Raw genomic sequence first — 23,727 nt, forward strand, 5'->3', positions numbered from 1 at the left:
AAAAAAAAAAAAAAAAAGAGTTAAAAAGAAGAAAAGAAGTATTAATGTGATATTCCTCTAGAGTGCACATATCTATGTGTGGTGATGCGCTATTTCAACTAAAGAAACAAACAAACAAACAAACGGAAAAAAAAAAAAAAAAAACAGTCACTAAAAAGTAAATAAAATAAAATAAATATAAAAAATAAAGCTCGGTAAATTTCGTTAATTTTGCTTGCTCTCTCATATTTCCCTTCCATTCATTATTTTCTTTTCTTTTTTCTCTTTTCTTCTTCCTTTTTTTATTTTTTTTCTCTCTCCTCATACCTTATTAGTAGTATTATTATTATTGCTATTACTCTTCTTCTCTGTCTCTCCCTCTTCTCCCAACTCTTCTGGGATATCTGGAAACTTTGGATTATGTGGATCAATCTTCACCATAAACTCCATTGATTTACTTCGCTGTCTAGATAACTTCCCCTCTGTTACTATAGGCTCCAGCATATATGGATCCGGTGGAGAAGAGTTTGCATACGATACTTCCATAGATGTACATAAAGCCTGAAGTTCAGATTCTGGTATCACTAATTCCCCATTGCGGGCAGGATTTAATTCCGTGGCCTCATGAAAATAACGGGATACATGAAATCCTGCTAATACAGTATCACAACCATAAGTGGCAAAGTTAATCGCCTTTTGATTTAACATGGGACACATAGAGAGTGTTGGACTCACACGATCAATTGCAAAATTTTTCTCAAGTGCAAATTTACCAGCTTTATGTTCAAACATTCGTTTTCGTAATCGAAGCATATCATTTACAAGTTGTTCATATTGTTTACACCACTCCTTAAGATCTGTAGAGGAAGCTTCTTTAAACCGCATAAGAGCACGACGAAATCGAGGAATCATATAATATGTAGCCCAACTTGTAAAGAAGAATAAATTTGTAAATTGACGTTGTGCTGCTAAATAAACACTCGCCACAAAAAGATGTTCTAATGGAGGTACTGTGGAAGGTCCTTTTTCAATAGACTCCTTCACTTCCATTTCTTTCAATACACATCGTTCACAAACGGTAAAGAAATTCATTCGAAGTGATTTAAGATCCGCCTCCATTGGAAAATTATGATAACGTTGTGGTAATTCCATTAAGTCTGTTGCCTCTAGTGGACTATATCCTAATGTGGTTAAGCCTAATGCTTGTGTGAGGGAACGCAGGGTGTGATTACCATCATACGGTAATGGTTTATCAAGTGCCTGTGAAAATGTCAAATTAAATGGATATTGTACAAATCGAAAATGATGCTTATCACCACCAGCACGTCTTGCCAATTCCAAAACATGATATAAATTAATAACCGCAGGAAGTGGACGACGATGTCGAATATGATCTGGCACCATTGCGTCTGGTGGAAGTTCAGGGAAATCACGATGAATGTGTGGAGCCAAGTATGGAGAAGATATACCGTAATACTGTAATACACCGAGTTTTACTTGATTTTCAAGATAGGCAAATAATTGAAGAATATCATCATCAATGTGTTCTCTTGGTCTCCCATCAAATAAAGTGTGAAAACCATCTAATAAGAGAACATCAATACATTCTAGTTTTGTATTATAGGCAACATTTGTAAAGAAAGCTTCTAACCAATCTGGAGAAAGACCTGCCGCAGAAGTTTTAGAAACACGACGAAGATTTAAACGTGATAACTGTTCATCACTTAAATCACTGATACGAAATCCTGTTTTTAATTGCATAGAAGGTAAAGAAGAAGCTTTATATCGTTCAAATATAGGTACAATACGATTACGTACCACAGCTGTATTGGATGTTTCCACTTGTGTTACTTCTTCTTGAAATGGTTGTTGTTTAATAACACCACAACGAAAAACCATAACAAATCCTTCTCTTTCCAACTCAAAGGCTTGTAAAGCTTCATAAAAAGCACGAGCTATACTTTGATGTACATCTGATAAACTTCCATCCAGTTCAAATACATTACATCCTTTAATAATTTGTAATTGCAAAGATTCTACAGCTTCATTCACATCATTTGGCATTTTACAAGTGGCACTTCCAAGTTTAGATAAATGCCAACCAACAGGATCCGCACAGACATGTCTCCAATTCTCAAACACGGTGGATCGATCACATGTATACTTTGTTCCCTGCACAGTGGCTCTTCCCAAGATGGGAACGGCTTTGGACTCACGGGCATCGGCCTGACCTTGTGGTCCTAACATACCGCGAATAGCATTCTGCGCTCTATTGCCGTAAAGGCCGTTAATACCAGCCGTCTCACTCGTGCGGGCCACTAACCGCTCATTACTATTATTATTATTGTTGTTGTGATGGCTTTGGTTCTTCATATGATCGTGAGAAGAAGTTCTTTGTTCGCCTTTTCCATGTTGGGATAGAAACCGGACGTGGGAGGGAAGAAATGTGCAGGCGGTACCCCACCGACGTAGACACGATATCTGAGTTCCTATCATCTTTTTCTTTTTTTTTTCTTTTCTTCTAAAGTCCAGAAAATATATAAGCAGTCGATGCACGTAGAATAAGAAAAGGAACAAAAAAATATTCGATACGCTAAAGAGCCTTACACGAAATTGGAAAAAACTAACCAATATTATATATATATATATATATATAGTGAATGTGTAAGTAAATACAATCAAGTGTATACTCTTGATACTGTGATTAGGTGTGCTAATCAGTTTATCGGATACCCCTTTTAAACTGTGCCACTACCTTACGGCTCTCTCTCTCTCTCTCTCTCTCTCTCTCTATGTGTGTTGGTTATTTCTTTTTCGTTTATTATTATCTTTTCGCTTCTGAAGCGGAGTTCACTCAAATGCACGTCTTCTATCTAATCAACCACTGTGGTGATTTACTAGACGTAAAAGTAGCAAATATATGATAATAATAATAGTAATTATTATTATTATTATTATTATTATTATTCCTATTTAAACAGAGAAAGAAAAAAAGAAATAAAAGGGAGAAAAAGGTTATTAAGCGTGGTATTAAAGTATCCAATTAAATATCAGAACAGTACAGTACTCAGAGAATGTATTTTTATTTTCTCTTTTTGTTGTGTGTGTATTCATTGTTTTCAGAGTGTATTTTCGTATTTGATGCTGTTAAGCGAACCCCGCCTACTTCTTTTTTTTTTTTTGCTTTGTTTCTTGTAAATACATACATTAAAATGTACGAGGTTGTTTTTGTCGTTGTTGTTAGCAGACGAAACTTCAATACATCATTTATGTACATTGTTCCACTTTTTTTTGCTTTCTTTTTTTCTTTCTATCCAATAAGTTTTGGAGTGGAAATTCATCTCTCTTTTTTTTTTTTTCTTTTATCATCCCTTTTCTTGTACATCAGCACTTGTCGTCTGAAAGAAGTTCCAACTAAAAAAAAAAACTTATTAATAAAAAGGGAGTATACGGTACATAATAACAAACACCAAATAAAAAAAAGAAAAGAATGAAGAGACCAAATGAAGAGATGCATTGTCAACATACATACATACACTCCAGTTTCTTTCCCTTCTTCCTTCTATCTCTTGTTTCCCCCACCCATCAACACTATATATATATATATATATATATATATATATATATATAATGGGGACTCTATCTATTAATCATCCAGCATGCAGAGTAAAGCCACACCGCGTCGGATCCAATGATCGGGTGTAGATGTCTCACTAGATGTGAGATCCAACGAAACCACAAAGTTTGTAGAAAGTCCAGTCGTCGACAAGGCACCCGCACGTGCAGAAGTCTTATACACCGGACACTCATATGTTTTCTCTGTATATGTACGATCCTTCAATCGCACCGGATCGAGATGAATAACTGGCATCGTTGTATATAATTCACGTGGATGACTTTCTTCTAATGCCATCGTCTTCATATCAAAACGAGCGCCTTCAAGGAAGAGACCGTGAATGAGTACACCAGAAGTCGGCACGGTAACAATATCATCCACCAATTCATATCGAGTAACATTCGTGTTAAAGCGAATATCATCAATGGGAATCTTATGTTCACGGCTGTGGGCCTGCAAGACACCTGTAAGAAATCCCTGTGGGAAGAAGAAGCCGGAGATCCAGAAACTCGATGGTAATCCATTATCATTCCAATCACGGAAGAATTCCACTCGCTGTAATGTATCCTGAAACCATGAGGCTAACGGTTTACGAGATAAGTAACCACCATCATGCCAGATCTGCGGAACGTGACCAAGTAAACAGGCATCAAACATCGCCTCTAACTTTGCAGACATCACCACTTCACCTTTAATACCACGACGTAACTGTTGAAGGGTTTGTTCTAGTTTTCGTAGAATTGAATTAAAAACATCAATTTCTTGACTTGCTACAGTACCTAAAGAAATCATAGATCCATCTTCTGTAATTTGATAGGTTTCAGGACTTGCTTGTGTTTTATCAATTAAATGTGGAAGACGACGTTCAAATTCATCCACAATATCAAGAACCTTTTCTTCTGAACTTTTACCTGCAACTCCTATACTACGTGGTTGAACAGAAAGCATAGTTGCTAATTGACCACGGGCCGTAGTACGATTGTAGGCAATATCGGCATTAGCGTGTAGACCAAATAATTCAGGACTTTCAAAAGGTGGTAAATTGGCTAAATATTCTTTTACAGTATCAAGAGAATCCACATCTTCTGGAATACAATAAACACCATCTTCTGTTAAATTAAATTGAGCCGGTTTAATAACATCTTCATTAAAGAATGCTTGAAGAATATTAATAAGAGCTCGGGTATCAAGGAAGTCAGTAACTCGTCCACCATAGTTAATAACACCAACCATATATCGTAATGCATTCCATGGCATAGGCGTATCACTATCTTCTGGAATATATGCTGCTAACGAATTAAGACTTGCAGAAAAATCGGATTGATTCCATTCATATGGAATATTCCATCCAAGTGGACCAAACTTTCGTCTCTCTTGAATAACCGCATGGAAGTATGTTAAGGAGCATAAGAGACGTCTCCAAGGTGTTGGATTTTCTGTTCGACTATTCCATAATGCTGGTGTTACTTCCAAAGAGAAACTATCACGAATATTTGCCTTTAATCCCTTTGGTGGTTCCTTAACAACTTTTATACCAGACTGTAATAATAAAACTGGAAAACTACGTGTTGGCATTGTAGTAAGCCAAAGTCTAAAATCATCATGAACATTAGGGGATGATTGTAATACTTCTAAACATCTCTCAAGTGATGGCATCCAGGATTCATACACGTGACAATTTTGTAGATAAACCCACATTCCTTCTTTTGAGGCTTGTTTAATCATTTCTTCTGCCTTAGGTCCCTGATCTTGACCTAATGAAAGTGTAAACTTACGATCACCAAATCCTTTACGATCAGCAAACTCTGTGAAAAGCACAGTAGGATCACTACCAGGAGTGAGAACAAAAATAATAGGTGCCGTTGGTGTACTATCCGCAAAACAAGCTTCAAGATCAAAAGGAGGACTTTCTGTAAAAGCTTTACCAAGATAATGTGCACAAACTAATGATAGGCCATAACTTGTTAAATCTTCTCGACATACTTTTAAGAGTAATAAACGTTGAAATGGTGATAAGTTTTGTACAGAATTAGGATACCAATCATATGCCTTTTCGCTTGAAAACCATTTACACCATTCCTCTTCATTATCATATATTTCATCCTTAATATTTCCGAAAGTATCAGGTATAGCGTGTGCAAGGGCAGTTAATTCATTCCATACAGCCTCATTTAACCACGTTGGCCAAATATCTACATCAGGATCTACAAGTGATCTACCTTCACTACCCTTTAATAAAAATTCCCATTCCACATCTCGAATTACCCCTTCATGACGGAATATATCTGCAAACATTAACACTACAAAAAGAAGTTTATCCTTCTCAAAAAGACCTCGACAAATAGTATTATATGAATCTAATGTTACTGCAGGTAATAAAAGAGCGACACGTTCATCCACTTCTGTTGGTTTCTCTGTTCGTTTTAATGACTGTAAAAACAATTGTTTAAAAAAGTCAAGAGATATTTGATACATATGATCCAATCCTGAAAGATGAGAAACAACTGTATAAATAATTGCTCCACGTGTTGCTACTGGACGATATCGATTACGTGCTACTTCAATATCTTTTTGTGTAGCTTCTGAAACTTCAAGTGATTTTGTTACAGCTTCACTTGTTTCTTTAGCTTCATTAAGGGTACGAACAAGTGGTTCATTATCAAGAATATTTCCAGTAGATGATGCTAGTAAATGAAGAATACGATCTTCTATTTCTTTTAATTGATTTTTACCATTTGCAATATCCATCACAGTTTTAATAGCAGTTGCTTCAAGTTCTGCACAATCATATCGTACAACATCTGCTAAAAGTTGATTTTCAAGACCACCTTGAGTTACAGTAAAATTAATTACTGTCACCTTAATTTGTAATTCTGGTAAGTAATGTGGATTAGGTAATTTACTCGTCATGTACAGTCTAAAAGATGGATCATAATCAATCTCTGTATCCCCAAGTTTAAGTAATAATCGTCCTTGTGAACGATAAGTCTGACGAAGCAAAACAGGATCAAGTACGGCATCTACACTTTCTTCAACATTTTCAATCAATACAGGAACACCTATACGAATGGCATTTTCCAACACACGCATGTAATTTGGATCACTCAGTTTAATAATACGAAGATTATTTTCACGCTCCATAGCTCGAATCCAATTACAAGCTTGTCCTTGAGGATCAATACATAAACACCAACGCATGGATTTATGTGTAATAACACCATTCTCAACACTCACTGGATCTTGTGGAAGTCCCATAGCTCCCCAGTGTCGAACCTGAACTGGACTAACCATACTTGAAAGTTCAAAAGGACGAGCTCCCATAGGGATTTCAAGTTCTTTACATTTACGCCACCATGTTTCAATCATACGAATTCTGTATGGTCCAGTAAAAGGTCCCAAATAGGCGATAAATCCAGCAGCCAATGCCACTTTTCCAGGTAAACCGGCTATTTCATCTTGTAAGAATTCAATAGAACTTCCCCATCGACCTTGTTCTTGTGAAAGACCACTCATTAATTGCTCAGCACGATGGAGTCGTACCTTAGTGAGATCAATATCTTTCTGCAGTTTATCACGTTTTTCAATATTTTCTTGCATAGTTTGTTTTAATGCTGTAATATCATCTTCTATACGTTTTAGTCGTGCTTGTGCCTCTTGAAGGGCATCGGTGGCGACTCGAAGTTTCGCCTCTGCTTCTGCTAATCGTTCTCGCTTTGGGGCTACTACCTTTACAACTTCATAATAGTTATTAATAGCTAATACCCACATGGAAAGAGACTTACAGGCTTTAGAACTTTTTGCCACTTCCTCTGGTTGAAAATCTGGATTATGAATATATTTCTGAATAGATCGAACGACACGTTCTGTTAATTCATCCTTTTTGTAGTTTTGTAAATCTTTAATAAAATCCATACGACTCATCACAAGCTTTGCACGTTCCCAACTGAGATCACGCTCTCCCAAGAGAATTAATACAGCCTCCAATACCAAAACCACACGAGCTGCAGGTTTCTGAAAGCTTTTCACTTCTCGAATATCATCCGGTCGAAGTTCCGCAAGGGCATTTTCTGCCGCCCGTAGAATTGGCATCGCCTTATCTAATTCTACTTGACATTCCGCTCGAATCCCATCGGCTTCACGACGAATTCCCAAGGCAACTTCTTCTTCTTTCGCACATTGAGCTCGCACAACTTGAGCACTTTCTTGTTCTCGTTTCACTTTTGCCATAATTTCTTCTGTATCTTGTGCAGCTTGTAGTAATTTTGGCTGCATCTGTACAAGTTGTTCTTTCATTTCATCTACGAGGAGTTGAGTGTTTTGAAGTTTATCAAGACCTCCTTGATATCTACTGACTTGCTCTGTATTTTGTTCACCCTGTTCTGCCAGTAACTTGCGATAACATGTGAGTAACTCTAGATAAGAACTTGGAGTTGTATAATTTCGTCGACGTAATTCTTCATAAAATTCTTCTGATCGTGCTTGTACATCCATGTGAATTGCCACACAAAGTTTAATAAGACGTTCTTTCACTCCATCATCTAATGAAAGATTTTGGAAAATACGAGTAGCAACAGAGTTTAAGGCATCTTCTGGCCATTGATCAAACCAGTCAATAGTACAACAATTCACTAAGGATGGAAACATACGTAATCGACGTCGGAATGGTTCACCAACAGGAGACATGGCTAATACCACGTGTACATTATCACGACAAAGAGAAACGAAATGAGAAAATATAACATTACGAGTTTCTTTTTTACCTGCTGCAGATGCAAGTGGACGAACAGATTCTACAATTTGATCAATATCTTCATTCTGCATAAGTCCAGGTATTTCACCTGTGTTAAGAAGATTATTCACATCCTCAAGCATTTCTTCTCGTACAATTTGAGAATCTGAAAGGAAAAATAAAACTGGTTGATCTTTACATCCACTTGCAAGTAATATTTCTTTCATACGATCATGAAAGTCTGTCATACTAAAGGAACGAGTAATAGAAATTTCATAAACGGGTAAATCACATATAAAAGCTGCAAGTTTACATAAAGACTGTCTTCCTGTACCTCCCATTCCTACTAATAAGGCATGACCACGAGGTTGACGAAAGATTCGACAAATACGAGAAATATGATGAATAGCATCTTTAAAGAATACCAATTCTACTGATTTATTACATTCAATCGTGTAGTTTGATTGATATTCTGTTAAAGTTTCTTGTAAAGTATCTCCAGGTTGTATCTCTTCATATAAAGCGTGATCTCGTCTCATATAATCACCAAAAAGTATATTTTCATATTCCGGATTCCAAGGTTCATGAAAAACATTATTTAATACCACTGATAATGTCTTCCACCACCATTGACGATCTGTAAAATCAATAAGACGATCATGGAAAACACGACTTACTTCATGAACAAAACCACGTAAAATAACATTACGATTAGGAGCACTATGAGGTGATAACTGCATAATACCTTGTACCACTTTGCTAAAGTCACGTAGGTTAAAAGTATAATGAGAACACTTTGGTGTAGGAAGTTTTTCTTTACTAATACGATCATAACATTGTTTAATGGCTTCAACAAGGTCACCGGAAAGATTCTGAATCTCTGCGCTATTCCAAGTAGAGAGAAATCCATGTAGAATACATCCAAAAATACGACGAATAGAAAAATCACTAAATGCCGGTTGACACAAGAGATGAAAACGAGAAACTAAACGTTTCGTCATTTCATTTCTTCCTCCACCAGGTACTCCACAAGCAGCAAGGATAATCATATCATGTACTTCCTTAAAGGTTGCAGGTGATTTACGTTTATCAAAGAAACCACCTTGTGTAATGAGTTGACGCAACAATTCCAGTGGTGGTGAAGCCCCATACTTCTCAAGTGCAGGCATATTTAAATCATCAATAACAAAAACTGCATGTTTCCCTGGAGTTGGTCCAATAGCATTACTTCGTATTTTATATAATTTTCCCTCCAATCGATCTTCAATATCACGAGCCCGACTTTGTGCACTAAGAACAGTAGTAAAATATTCCCACTTACTTCCTGGATCATCCCCTTGAAGAGTACCAGTGACAAAGTCCATCATTGCTAAAGATTTTCCAGTACCAGTAATACCATTCAGCAAAACATGACGAGAACTCGCAGAGAGAACTCTTAGTAAAGTAGTAACACTCACAGTCTCTGATGTAGGAACAATAAGATCAAAATATGGTAAATTTGCATTAAAAAAGAATGTTGGAACTAAATGACGCCAAGTAACAAACTGCATAGATGGTTTATGTACAACGTAATCATAAACACTAAGTTCATCTTCCATTGAAATCTTATCTGGAAGTATAGTGACAAATTGTTCTTTTATAAATTTACTAAACATTTCACGAGAATCATCACGAAGATTACCTCCAACAGACCATACAAAAGCCATAAGGAAGTACATATCAAATAAAGTCTCATCATTTGTGGAAACAATTTCAGTTGTAATAGCAGGAGAAGCAAATTGTTCTGGTTCACTCGCTATAGGAACAACATAAGAAGATGTTCTTGCAGCAACAGGAGGTAAAATATCTTCTTCTTGTTCATCCGATTTTGTTTGACTCTCTGGTGATCGTAACGCTGGTGGGAGCAAACTTTCATCATCCAATGTACGTATAAAAGCAGCCAGTAGCTCAATACAAGATACTGCTAATTGAGCATCTACTGAAACAATCCATTCACGACATTCTTTTCGTATAAAGTTTAATGTCATGGGAAGAAGACGCTCTAAAAGTTCATTCACTCTTCCTGCAAGAAATTTTGGAAATTGTGCAGCTTTCTGTTCTACAAGGGTCTTAGCAATTGGAATCCATCCACGTCCACCATCTACATAATATGGCTCTGTAAAAACCATACCACAACGAGAAACTGTAGCAGGTGATGCAACTGCTAAATCTTGTACTTCAAACATAAAAGTTGCCGTAGGTGGAAGTTTAATACGTTCACCATTAAATAAACAAAGTAATTTATTATCATCCAGTACAGTATTCATATTTTCAATCCAAATAGCATCTACAGGTCCATCAAAGACAATCCATTGACGATCTGCTGATTCTTGTGCTTCTCGTGTAATACTTCGTGCAATATTACTAATAATACCATCTGTCCATTCACGTGTAATTTCATTTACTTGACCATATAATTCACCCATTGTAACTGATTTTGGATTCAGTAAATGAATATGTACACGATTAAATAGAGGAGTATTACCTTCTGCATCATGTCCATCTTCTTTTATTTGGGTTAACGCACCTTGAACACTTCGCATAATAGTCGTTTTTCCACTAAAGGTTTGTCCTACTAACATCACACCATGTCTGACAACAAGGGTATCATAAAGTTGTAAGGATTTGGTAACTAATCCATCCACTATTTGTAAACCTTTCTTTTCCATTTCTACTTTTACATAGCGTAATAAAAGATCATTTGGTGTTTCTTCAATTTTTATAGTAGGAAAAAGATCTTTTATTAAAGCCATAAAAAGAACAGTATCTTCACGAAGAAACTTAGGAACATTAGCATCACGCATAGCACGAATTAAGAGCATATCTTCATCATCATTAGGGCTTTGACGTTTAAGTCCACCTGCTAATACAAGAATAGATTTAACAGCACGCATACCAAAATCATAATGATCTTGCTTTGACAATTGTTCAGAACTAAGTTTATAAAGTTGTACCATTTTTCGTGCTAATGTTCTGGCATCCGCAAAACCTTCTGAATAGAACATAATTTCTGCAATAAGAGCATAATCTGGTATCATCATACATATTGGACGAAATAGTGCTTTTAAGTTATCTGGTAATTCTGTACGTCCAGCATATCCTGGATTCATAGTAACGAAAACTCCAAAATTTCTACTTAATTTAATCTGATGACCATCAAAATTCATTTGATCCAAATATTGGGCAAGAGCTGTAGTGATATCAAGCATTTGTTGAGCTACAACAGAAAGTACCTCCAATTCTATACGGTTAAACTCATCAAAACATGCCCATGCTCCTGCTTGAGCTAATCCAGCAAACATACGAGACATAGTTTTATAATTAATACCATCAGAACAGTTAAAAACAACAACTTGTCTTGCTAATGCTTTTCCTAAATCTTTAACAGATTCTGTTTTTCCAGTACCTGCAGGTCCTTGTGGAGCAGCACCAAGGTTCATTGCTAAAGCATTTGTACAAGTTAAAAAGGCTCGATCGGTTAAAGGGGTAATGACAAGACGAGGTTGATTTCCAAGGTACTCATAACCATACCACAAATGTGCACCACAATGACGAATTCCAACACTCATTCCTGTTTTTACAGTATCAGTTGATTCCCAATAATAACGTAATTGTTGAGCCCATGCAAAATCTTGAGCTGATACTACTTTGCTTTCATGAAGTGTTTGTACAATATCACGATTATGTACATTAAGCACAATTAAGGTACAAACAAGAGTTCTCTGTAACTTTGATAAAGATTGCTTTACAAGATCAACTGTTCGAAGAATTTGTCCTTGATAAGATTCATGATAAATATCTAAGGTTCCTGAAGCTATAGCTTCTTCAACTTCACCTGTCCAAACAACCATATCAACAGCTTGAATACATTGTGCAGGATGATCAAAAAACCATTGTTCTCTTACTTTTTGAGGGTATGATTCAACTGTTTTTCGCATATGCATAAGCAGAGATGCCTTCATCATTTCTTCTATTTGACATAACCACTGTTCTACATTACCAACTGGATAAACCGTTTTCTCAAAACTCACTTCTTCCCGTTCTCCTGAAAGCATTCCTGTAATTTCAGTTTTTGTATCACCACCAAAAACCAAAGCTGCAATAGAATCAAAACATTTTGATAAATGTGGTTGAACCGCTTTGGGATTACGAACATCTGAAAGAATAGAAAGTAATTCATCATTTGAAAGAAAGTAGAAACGTGGGAATGCAGCACGTTTTGTTTCAAGATAGTCTTCAAGTTTCTTCTGAATATGATCAATATTTGCATTACTCTCTTTTAAATGATCTAAAAGACCACCTTCAATACAAATTTGATAAACATTTTTCAAAGTATATGCTTTCATAGTTAATGTTCGAAATAAATCATCTACTTCATTAAACTGTGCACTTTCTTCAGGAAGTTGAGCTTTGATATCATCTGAAGAAAAAATGAATTCCAAATACATCCAACTCTTCTGAAGTGTTATCCATTCATCAATAACATCACCTAAGAGACGAAGGTTACGAATCCATTCTTCTACACGTTCACGAACAGGTGCTACAAATCGAGAGGCCATAATAGTTTGTAATTCAATTTGATGATCATCTAATTGTTGAATAACATCTTCAAGTTGATCTAAAATGAAAACTCCATCACGATTTTTATATGGTTTAGTCTCAAATGAAATTGCATTCCATGTATTCTTAATCTTATCAAGATCATTTACAATCTTCCATTCACCGGTAGCAAAACCAGATTGTTCTGCAAGAATATCTTTAAATTCCAAAATGTTAAAATCATGCAGAGTTTGTAAGTTTATACCTTCATGATATCGATTTTCAGCACCAGTAGCAGCTTTTAAGACAATATTCCAATGTGTAGAAGTCATATGCTTATTACCGCAATCGTGTACAACTGGCATTATAGTACGAAGTGCTTGAAGTTCCATTAAAAGATGTGGTACCACCTCATCTTCATAATCCTTCTCTTGAATCAATCTATTTAGTGCACCTGATTGTCGAATCATTAAGTTAATTTGATCTTCCATAGTACGAGTATCAAGTTCTTTTACAGAAGAAGTAAACCATTCATCTTTACAGTTTACAAATTTGTCAAGAAGAGTCCATGTATCATAACGTACATTAAGCAAATGGGTCATAGTACTAAGACATGACCAATCAATTGCAGGAATATCAAATAATTTTGCATACTGTGTAAGCTGTCTTTCACTTTCCTCAACATCACCAAGCTTAACTTTGATATCATCTAGATACTCAATAATGGGTTTAATATTATCTGTAAGAGCAATAAACTCATCTCCAGAAAGAATCTGTTTTAATCCGAGGCATTCATCCTCTACATTGCTTACAGTTTCTTGTAAGGTCTGAATATGAGTAGGCATATTCTCTTCTATAAATTCTTCAGCATGAAGACGTGCTTCGTCAAAGAGGATTCGAAGAGAGACTGATGTACCAGAATTCCCTAATGTTCTCTCCTTAAGTTGTTTATCTTCATCTTCTAAGAATTCAACTTGTTGACGTTCCATTAACTCACAAAGAGCATCTGCTTGTGCAACTTTAGCTTCTGTATCTGCTGCTTCATTCAAAATAGTTTTGTAATTTGCAACAAATTGAGCAAATTCAGGAAGTGATTCAGGACGTTCATTAAGAAGTTGATTCTTTTGCTTAAAGTAAGTATGAAGTGATGCGATAGTATCTCTTGTAATAGTCCGAAGTGTTGCATCAATACCATCACGTATAATACGCATACGTGGTTCTATTTCAGTCTTTAACTTGGCAGCATTAATCCATAACATATGACCAACAAAAGAGGCCATTAACACTCGTAGAGCATCATGAGCCTCTTGTAATTTTGAGTACAATTTAGACAATCCAATAGAAGATAAAGGTTTCTCTCCTGTTTCTTCTTCCCATTCACTCAATATATCATTCCATTCCTTTTTAAGGAAGTGAATATGAGGTAAGGTAATAGCATAAACTTGCATCTTTGTATTAGCTTGTGCATAATCCTGAGTTACCAATTGTAAGATACTTGATTGAAGGTAATTCATACGAGCATCATGTTTAAGTTCACTACCCATATTCCAAACACGAGGTACCTTCGTAAAATGGGGTTTCATTTGTTTTTGATTGCATAAACGTAAGGTTGAACTTGCTACTTCCATACATCCTGCAATAACTTCCATACAAGCTCCTCGAATAGAATTTTCAGAAGGATTAAAAATCATCTCAGACTGAGTAGGTACCAATAAAACTTGAAAACCAATAGATCGTAATTCTTGACCTCCTTGATGACGAAGAGTATTAAATAATGTCTGTACAGCCAATAGAACAGCTCGAAATATGGTTTCAGATGCTATACAATCTACCAGACGAATAAATTCATCAAGTTTAGTATATTCTACCATACTTCTTTTTAATTCTTTCATTCTTTGATATTGTTCTTCTCTAGCATCATGCATAGACTTCATCTTTCTTTGAGAGCGTAGTGTTTTCGTTCCTGTTACAATAGCGTTGGCAAGTAAATATTGTTCTAATGCCTCTCTTGTATTGAGATCAGGAACATCAGCTTTTTGTTTCATGACTTCAATCAACTTTACAACAATAGTCTCAATATGTTCTATACAAGTTGTAAAAGCAGTACTAGCCTTTTGACGTTGTTTAGTCTGATGAGTCCTAAAATCTTCTACAGTATAGTCATGCTTTCCTTGAGATTCATATAATACCAATGATTCTGTAGTTAATTCATATGATGTCTTTAAGACCTCCATAGCAGGTACACTAAAGGTAGCTTTAGATAACAGTAACTCCTTTGAAAGTGTCTTGCGTGTTTTTAGAAATTGTTTGGCTCGAAGATTTTTGTACCATCTAAAAAACGCTTTGTAGACGAGATACGTCTTAAAAAAATGAATTTTTCGGAGTACATCAAACAAGGATGACTCTCGCATCCACTCTGCCAAACTTACAACTTCAGAAGGTTGACCAGGTCTAACATGAACAACTCCTGTTGCACTCATTATGTAATGTTCCTTTTCTTTCACTCCACTCTTTACGGAACTCACACATAAGTCATATGGTCTGAATTCAAGTAACTGAGGGGCACGAGTAAGGTAAACATACTTAACTTGACTACCAGAACCATGAGCAGCAAAAAATGCAATACAATCTTCATCTGTCTTTAGATAACGAATAGCATTTGCATCATTAGGGGCTACGTGAGTGATAGATTTTTTAGTAGGAGGTCTAATAGCTTTTTGAATCATTCTCAAAATATCACTATCTTTCTCTTCCATTTGTGAATCCCACAAAGTCAATGCTTTGGCTAGAGAATCAACATGTGGTTCTTCTTGCTGGGCGAAAAAATCATTAGGCGATTCCACCTTCGTATTTCCATCTTTCTTTTTCTGTACTCTTTTTGATGCTGGTAGTTTCGTTCGAGTTAGATCATAGCTAAAGTTTTCTGGATTTTGAAACCGATAAAGCTGATGGGGACTAGTCGTTCGATGGAGTTCCCTTTCCACATTTGCTTCAAGCTTACTCTGTATAGTGTTCTCACCCGCTTTGGCAGCCTCGTGCAGCGTCTCCACAAAGTCAGCACTCGGCTTTTTCTTTGTCAGCATCTTCTTCTTTTATTTTTGTAAAGAAAAAACTATCTTCTCTTACCAACCAAAAGAAAAACAAGAAAGAAAAAAAAAACCAAAGAAAATGAAACAATGCATAAAACAACAAGTGACATTACCTTCATTATTTTCTCCCCCACCTTTCCACTACCCTCTATATACTTTCTCTTACTCAGTAGAAAGAGAAGGGCAGGAATCAAACAATGACAAAGGAAGAATTACAGAAGGTTTCTTTACCAAAATCCTAGAATGTTACACTCCCAAAGTAGTTCAAAAGAAAAGAAGAAAAAAAAAAGGAGAAGTCCCTAAGAATGTTTCTCTCAAGAGAAACAGTCACACATTCTTCCTGTAGTACAAGGATTTAAAAAACTAACACCACATATTGATTTCATCTAATGATTTGGGAAAGGCATAAAATCCTCCACTTGGGTTTCCATTTTCATCATAATCTCTACCATAGTTCTGAAGCTTCTTTTTCTCTTCACCAATAGCTAGTGGTTCATCAACGTAAAAACTTTCTCCCTGTAAAGGTTTAAACAAAAGTTTTCCTTTCTTATCATCGGCATTATTCGGAATCTGATAAACACCCTCAAAGTTTTCTGTCGTCCATCTACCCAACTTTTCTTGCAACTTATAAACACGTGAAAAAAACATGCTGTGCTCATCTTTATAGGAAATACCACAATCTTTATCCAATTTAGCAACTAAATCATCAATAGATAAATCCAGAAAAGAATTATCAACCTCCAAAGGATCACTCTTCTCTATAAGTGCGCCTAGACATTGTTCAACATAACTAATAGGGAAAAAACGATTAAAGGTAAAATGTTGACCACGACAATGCATATTATATTGATGAGGCATCAATGGTGGAGTAATGTACTGTACATGCAACTGATTCTGAGAAGGAGGATAGTTAAAGCCCATAAGAATGTCTTGATTAGTATCTATTTCTGCTCCTTGTAATACAGACATTTTCCATTCTTTGCTTTCCAGAAATTGTTCTCTAAGAACCTTATGACAAGCATTAACAAGAGATTTTACTAATTCAAGTCCACGTTTAGGCTTATAGAGAAGATATCGCCAATCAGGAATAAAATCTGTGGTAGGAATTGCGCAAAAATGTGCAGGAGATAGTGCAAGAGGATCATCAAATACAAGTATAGATTCTGTTTCATGACGAATAGATATTTTGAGAGGGAAAGTACCACTGTTTTCTATACCAAGTATAAAGGCAGAGAAAAGATTGGGTGTTTCACTTACTCCCACATTACCCAAAGAAGCATTACAGCGATTACAAGAAGAGAGGGTTACTGCACAAGGTTTCCCACACTTAGGGCACATCTTTACACTGTTAAATAACATTTGTCGTGTCCGTTTTTCATTATGTTTGGAACAAAACTCTTGTACAGTTCCAAATTGTGCGGGTCGAGTGGCAGAAATTCGGTTTCGCACAGTCTTGTAAACACCACTTTTGGCGCCGCCGAGAAACCAGGTTTCACCAGCACCAGCCATAGTTTACAGAAATAATTTGCTCTTTAGTTGTATTTGCGTTTGTATTGTGGGTGGCTTTGAAGATTGCTACGCCCTATTTCGACGGATGGGGCAAAAGAAGAAAAAAAGAGAGAAAAGAAAAACAACGCGTTCGCCAGCGGAGGTGAAGGAGAGGGAAGCCATCGTATCAGAATGCGTGGTGGTGAGGTGGGCGGGTGGGGCCGTGACCCTCCCCACCCGCACATCAAGAATGAAAGGGGATACTGCCCCGGGGCCTCTCCCGACGATTTGGCGGTGTCCGTCGGTGGGGACCTTCTTTTCACTTTTCCACGGCGTGCGTTTTCTGCGCTTTGAGCCTGGGCGGGGCGCCCGGGGTTTTGCTCGGGGCGGTGGCGTAGCGCACGGCCTCGTCTGGTTTTTTCTTGTTTTTTTTTTATTGTTTGGCTGGTTGGTGCGCCGCCCCCGCCGCCGTGGCTATCGGAGTTAAAAAAATTTTATTTCGTGTGGGGGGCGGCGGGCCTGGGTGTCGGCGCTGGGGATTTCTATAAATATTTTATTTTGATAGAGGTGGTGATGGTTGGGTGTGGAAAGATAAGAAAAAAAAAAAAAATAAATAAATACCTGTGTCGGTGCAATTTTTTTTTTTCCTCCTAAAGTTCTTGTTGTTGTTGTTGTGGTGGTTAGGTTATTTCTGTAACCTCAATACCATAATATTCGATAGTACTTTTTTTTATTATTTATTTTCGGGCTCTTTTTTTTCATTTATTTATTTTTTATTGGTTTGCATAAAACTAATCATATGTCGGCTGATCGGTTTTTTTTTTTTTTTTTTAATTTGCGGAGGAGCATGGGTGGTAGTCGTCCTACAACCCGCTCTGGAGAATCATGTCTGTCTTTTATTCCAGATTAGTGAGATAAATTTATCTTTTTGTTTTTTTTCCTTTCCACTTTTATTTTTATTTATATAATTGAGAGTTGTTTTGTTTCAAATTCTTTTTTTTTCCTTTTTCTTTTTCGTTTTCTTTTTTTTTATATAAATATATATATATATATATATATATATATTTGACAGTAGCAATGTCGCGACGAAGGCCAAACCTCTCGTTATCATGCCCGGAAACTACGTTGCAAGTACTTGATATGGGTTTGGACTTTCGCTCTTATCTCTCGCGAGTGGATGATAACGGTTTACCGGTTTTGGGAAATGTTATAACGTATGATGCCACGAAACTTCCCGACGTATTTGAACCCACGGTGGGATTGCTTGTAACAATTCTACACATGTATGCACAAAGTGCATCCGAAGCTTCTGCTGTCGTTTGGCTTCGAACTTATGAGGCCATTCAAAAGATATATCTAGATCATGTGGATCAGGAAAATCAAGAGGGGATGAGATGCGCTATGGAAGCGCGATTAACTATTTTAGGTTCTTTGTCTGATGGTATGGTAATGGATACTAGCGCTATTTGCGAGAAATTACTACTTCTTCTCGACCAGCAAAGTGGTATTCGTGGACCTCAGGCACCCTCTCAACGTAAAATTCCACGGGAGCCAAAAGGTGCGTTTTGTAATCTTCATTTGGCAGATCAAAAGTGCTATCAAGACTTTGCATGCAACCAACTTCACTTACATGAGGCTGGACCAGTACGTCATCGCACAAATTTTTTTATGCGCCTCATAGAGGTTTTGAAAGAAGAAAAATTACCAAGATCGCAGATTCTTCATCGAGTTAAGGATTCTATTTTCTTTGCACGTTATGGCAATAAAGTAACAGTACAGTCTCATGGAAAATGGATTCCTTTTTTTAAAACTCTTTTTACGGACGGAAGGCTCGAACAAGCGTTTCGAATTCAACAATATTCATGTAATAACAATACATGTGCAGATGAGCACTGTAAAGGAATACATACTCAGGATCGACGGGCAGTTTCCTCGAGCAAGCAGATGGATCTTCATAATCCACAAAGTTTAGCGGTCCAAATTGATGAGGAAGCTGAACGCCTCCTCTTTTTGGTTGAAACGTGTAAAAATCAGGCATCAGAGGCCCCTCCTTCTCTAACTCTTACATCTCCAATGAAAACAATTGCTTCTCCAACCTCTGAGTTATGGAGAAAAACTGTTCGAGAGTATGTTCGACAAACTGGAATTCCACAACTTCAAGCTGATGAATCGTTACTTAGAACTTTACAAGATGCTAATGTTGTAGGAACTCCTGCCGCCTCAACGGAAAGTCTAACGCCGTTATTGGATGAACTTGATTTACACGCGTTTAACTCCGGTTCATCGCCCAAGAGCGATTCGTGACCGTACTAGGGGACACGTAACCTTTATATCGCAGTTAATGGTCAGAATATATATGTTATATAGAAGACAAAAAAATGAAAAAAAACAGAGCAGATATGTGTGAAAGAATGAAGATATATATATGTTTATACATTTATATATTTATTTATATATATATAAATATATATATATATCTAAAAAGAAAAAAAAGAAGAGGAAGCGAAAAAAAAAGAAAAATCGTAACGTTTCCAGCTATACAATAAGATTTAAGCGAGTTCGAAAAGAAAGAAAAAGCTGAAACGAGAAAAGTAATATGGACCTGTTCACTGATTATCGTTTGTACCGAGGTTATTAAGAAGGGTATGCCACAGTTATGTGCGAAAGTTTATATTTAATATTGTTATTAGTTTGTTGTATTGAAATATTACTTTTTTTCTCTTGTTTTTCCGTATTAATTTATGTTCTTTCTTCTTTTTCTTTGTTTTTCTTTTTTTAAATTCCAAAAAAAAAAAAAGGAAACATTAATTGTAGTGAAAATATACTTACTTATGCTGCTTCTACTATTGTTTTTTATTTTGCTTTTTGCAGGTGATTCTGAGGCTTTAGCTCCAACTTATGGAGTACCGGATGTCTATTTGGAAAAATTTGCTTCAATTAAACCTAAAGATACGTTTAAGTGTCTAAATGCTAATGTTTCAATATTTGGATACCAAGTCAATGATGATTATTGTGACTGTCCTGATGGAAGTGATGAACCTGGAACTTCTGCTTGTACTAGCCAAGAAAATATAATAAAATTTCCTTCCGATTGGAAATTTAGGTGCAAGAATGAAGGTTTTCGATTACAAGAGGTACCACATAACCGAGTAAATGATGGAATATGCGATTGTTGTGATGGTTCTGATGAATATTCTGGAGTTAAAGATTGTCCAAATGTTTGTGCTGAGGTTCAAGAAAATGAAGAAAAGAGACTTATGGAGGCAGAAAAAATACGAACTGCAGGAATTCTTGAAAAAATGAAAATGATTGAAAAAGCAAAGATATTTCGTGAGAAAAGTAAGGTTGAATTTGAAAATGGTTTACCAGAAATTGAGAAATTGAATAAATCAGTTGAAGAAATCTCCGTAAAACTTTTGCCTTTAGAAGAAAAAGAAAAGGAAGAAAAGAAACGTTTACTTGAAGCATATAATGTTGCTTTTGAAAAATGGAAAAAAGAAAAAGAAGAAGAAAAAGAAAAGGAAAAGGAACTTAAAGGAAATAAAACATCTTATTCTTCTTTTTCTTGTATAAAATGGCATAGTACAAAAAATTGTGATACTGAGGAACCAATGGACGAAGATAGAGAATGTGATGATGATATTCATCCCCAAATGGAAGGATATTGTGAATGTCTTGATGAGGAAGCAAATACAACTGTTCGTTTTGAAAGAAGTTGTGATGACCATGAATTTGATTGTAACTCAGTTTGTAAAAATGAAACTAAGGATGAAGAAGGTTCTTCAGTTGAACACTTTGACATGGATGATGGATCCAGTTTTGAGTTACCTGAAGCGCGGGAATTACGTTCTGAATTGGAAAAATCTCGTGATATGTTAAATAAACTTAACTTAACAGTAGAATCTTTGCGGGAACTATTGAGTAGAAATATCACTACAGGAGATTTAATTAAGACTCTTGAGGATGAGTGTTTTACGATTGACTTTATGTCATATACGTATGAAATGTGTCCTTTTAAGGATGTTCACCAATACGATAAGGGTTCAAAAAGCGGTCCCAATATGGGAAGATGGGGTCGATTTGGCGAGAATACTTATTCCCTTTGGTTAAGTACAAGTGATTATACACACATGATATTTGACAATGGTGACCGGTGTTGGAATGGTGTTCATCGCACTACTGACGTTCATGTGGTTTGTGGTCCAGAGAACAAGTTAATGCAAGTTGAGGAACCTTCCATGTGTAAGTATTCTATGGTTTTTCAGTCTCCTGCCGTTTGTGAATAAAATGGGTTATATATATATATATATATATATATATTATTTTTTTTTGTTGTTGTTGTCGATTTTTATTTCTGTGGAGGACTTTTAATACCAAAATAAAAATTAGAGAGTGATGTTAAATAGTAGAAGAGAAGTGGTAAAATTTGAATGCCCTTCCTTTTTTTTTTTTAGGGTAATTTGTACTTGATTTTATGGTTTCAAGTCCATTATTCCTATTTTTTTCTTTTTCTTTTTTTTTTTTTTATTTATTCCAAATAGCAGTAAATAAAACAAAGAAAAAAAGAGAAATTGGTGAACAAGGAAATGGCGAGAAACGTTTTGATTCAGTTTATAATTACTTGTATAACCTTAGGGCTTTTACTTGCCTTTGCTTTTGGCTATCAAACTATCCGAAATCAGGATCGTATAGATAGTCGTTTTGAACTTGCGGCATTGTTATTTGGAGCTGAAGGAAGATCTAGTGCTGAATTTGAGAAAAGAATTGAAACAATTGATGAATTTCTAGATGTTTTTAAAGGTATAACAGAAGCTTATTATGATGCACCATATTCTGGTAGTGGAGTATTTTTGCACTATACGTATGGTATGGGGAATTCGACACCATTGGCTCCTACTTTAGAGTTAAGTTTTCATGAAGGATATTATGGATCATCATCCTATTCAACTATTCTTACTGAAACTTATGAAATTCTAGAAGATAATTTATTGGGACCTTTCGAAGATCCAGATTCTTTAACTAATGAAACAGAATCATGCCAACCAAAAAAGGATGTAGATGGATCATATTATATACCTTGTCGAGCTTCGTTAAGTGGAGAATTTTTTGACCGGTTAGTAAGTGCCAAGTTATCATTCTCCCTTTTTTCTCTGGTAAGGCGTTCTGATGGTACACCATTTCCAAGAGCTTGGTTCCTCGAATTTACTTTTGCTTTGTCTGGTCATGCTTCTGTAATGTACATGAAAGCTTCACTTGATTCTGTAGAAAAGCGTATACCTGAACGTTTCCCTGTTATTATATGCTCTTCTCTTTTGCCATTAGTGTTATTTGCTCTTCTTCTTCGCATTCGTACATTCCCTCGATTTTCAAGTTTAATTGTTTCAAAATGTTCTCGTAATCAAAGAAACTTGTCTCAAGATACACAATTGTATTGTAAACCTTCTCTAGAAGGTGGTTGGCGTTGGTTTGGTTTTCTTTCCGATGTACTGGTGATTTCTTTTAGTATTATTTCACTCATTAACCAATTTTTGCCAAAAACCTCCTTTAATATGGAAGAAGCTGTAACAATTCTACTTGGGTTTTGTACACTTATAAACTGTGTGCGTTTGATATCTATTTTAGTACTGTTTCCTGCTCGTTATATTGTTATTGAAGGTTTTTTAACAGCATGGCGTCAGTTGTTTATGTACCTTGTTGCTATTTTTCCTATCATGCTAGGCTATTCTATTTGTGGTAGTATTGTTTTTGGGATGTATGGAGGTTACTTTGGTAGCATTCCATCTTCTATTATAACTCTTATTTGTGCAATGTTTGGTGATAACCTCATTGATACTTTTTTGGTAATGGACCAATCTGGATTTACCGTTCAGTTAATCTTTGGACGAGTATTCATTGCAACTTTTCTCATCTTTTTTATTTGCAACGTGCTTAATATTGCCCACAGTATTATTCAGGACTCTTACACGTATGCAGTCCGAATGCACACTGCAGCGTGTAGAGAAAAAAATGAAGCGGCTCGTGGCACACCTACTGTAAGTATTGAAGAATTAAATGAGTTTTTACTGAAGTTACGTGGCTAAAATTTTCTGTTTTTATATATAAAAAGTTGGTGACAATAGTTGATAAAGGGGGAGAATATGACATCTAGTGGTAAAAATCTTTTTTTTTTTTTTTCTGCGAGTGTTGTTAAAGGTGTTTTTTTTTTTAAATTTATTTATCCTTTTCTACCCGCCTTTTTTTTTTTTTTT

The 23,727-nt window shown here is 35.9% G+C and overlaps 6 protein-coding genes across 6 annotated transcripts; 3 read left to right on the plus strand and 3 right to left on the minus strand.

The window, feature by feature from the left end:
- Positions 1-300: 300 nt before the first annotated feature.
- Positions 301-2,475, minus strand: TM35_000211860 (aldo/keto reductase; the record flags this gene model as incomplete). Its single annotated transcript, XM_029027036.1, has 1 exon — positions 301-2,475. One exon carries the CDS (start codon positions 2,473-2,475, stop codon positions 301-303), a length of 2,175 nt encoding a protein of 724 aa, XP_028881646.1.
- Positions 2,476-3,625: 1,150 nt separating this feature from the next.
- TM35_000211870 (dynein heavy chain) lies at positions 3,626-15,985 on the minus strand (the record flags this gene model as incomplete). Its single annotated transcript, XM_029027037.1, has 1 exon — positions 3,626-15,985. One exon carries the CDS (start codon positions 15,983-15,985, stop codon positions 3,626-3,628), a length of 12,360 nt encoding a protein of 4,119 aa, XP_028881647.1.
- A 369-nt stretch (positions 15,986-16,354) lies between these two features.
- Positions 16,355-17,500, minus strand: TM35_000211880 (uncharacterized protein; the record flags this gene model as incomplete). The annotated part of the gene is made up of 1 exon (XM_029027038.1): positions 16,355-17,500. The coding sequence occupies one exon, from the start codon at positions 17,498-17,500 to the stop codon at positions 16,355-16,357; it is 1,146 nt and encodes a 381-aa protein (XP_028881648.1).
- Positions 17,501-18,556: 1,056 nt separating this feature from the next.
- TM35_000211890 (uncharacterized protein) lies at positions 18,557-19,783 on the plus strand (the record flags this gene model as incomplete). Its single annotated transcript, XM_029027039.1, has 1 exon — positions 18,557-19,783. The coding sequence occupies one exon, from the start codon at positions 18,557-18,559 to the stop codon at positions 19,781-19,783; it is 1,227 nt and encodes a 408-aa protein (XP_028881649.1).
- Positions 19,784-20,310: 527 nt separating this feature from the next.
- TM35_000211900 (protein kinase C substrate protein) lies at positions 20,311-21,765 on the plus strand (the record flags this gene model as incomplete). Its single annotated transcript, XM_029027040.1, has 1 exon — positions 20,311-21,765. One exon carries the CDS (start codon positions 20,311-20,313, stop codon positions 21,763-21,765), a length of 1,455 nt encoding a protein of 484 aa, XP_028881650.1.
- Positions 21,766-22,065: 300 nt separating this feature from the next.
- On the plus strand, positions 22,066-23,559 carry TM35_000211910 (uncharacterized protein; the record flags this gene model as incomplete). Its single annotated transcript, XM_029027041.1, has 1 exon — positions 22,066-23,559. One exon carries the CDS (start codon positions 22,066-22,068, stop codon positions 23,557-23,559), a length of 1,494 nt encoding a protein of 497 aa, XP_028881651.1.
- Positions 23,560-23,727: the final 168 nt, after the last annotated feature.

Source organism: Trypanosoma theileri, assembly GCF_002087225.1.
Source record: "Trypanosoma theileri isolate Edinburgh chromosome Unknown TM35_Tth_21_V1, whole genome shotgun sequence".
NCBI classification, from domain to species: Eukaryota; Euglenozoa; class Kinetoplastea; order Trypanosomatida; family Trypanosomatidae; genus Trypanosoma; species Trypanosoma theileri.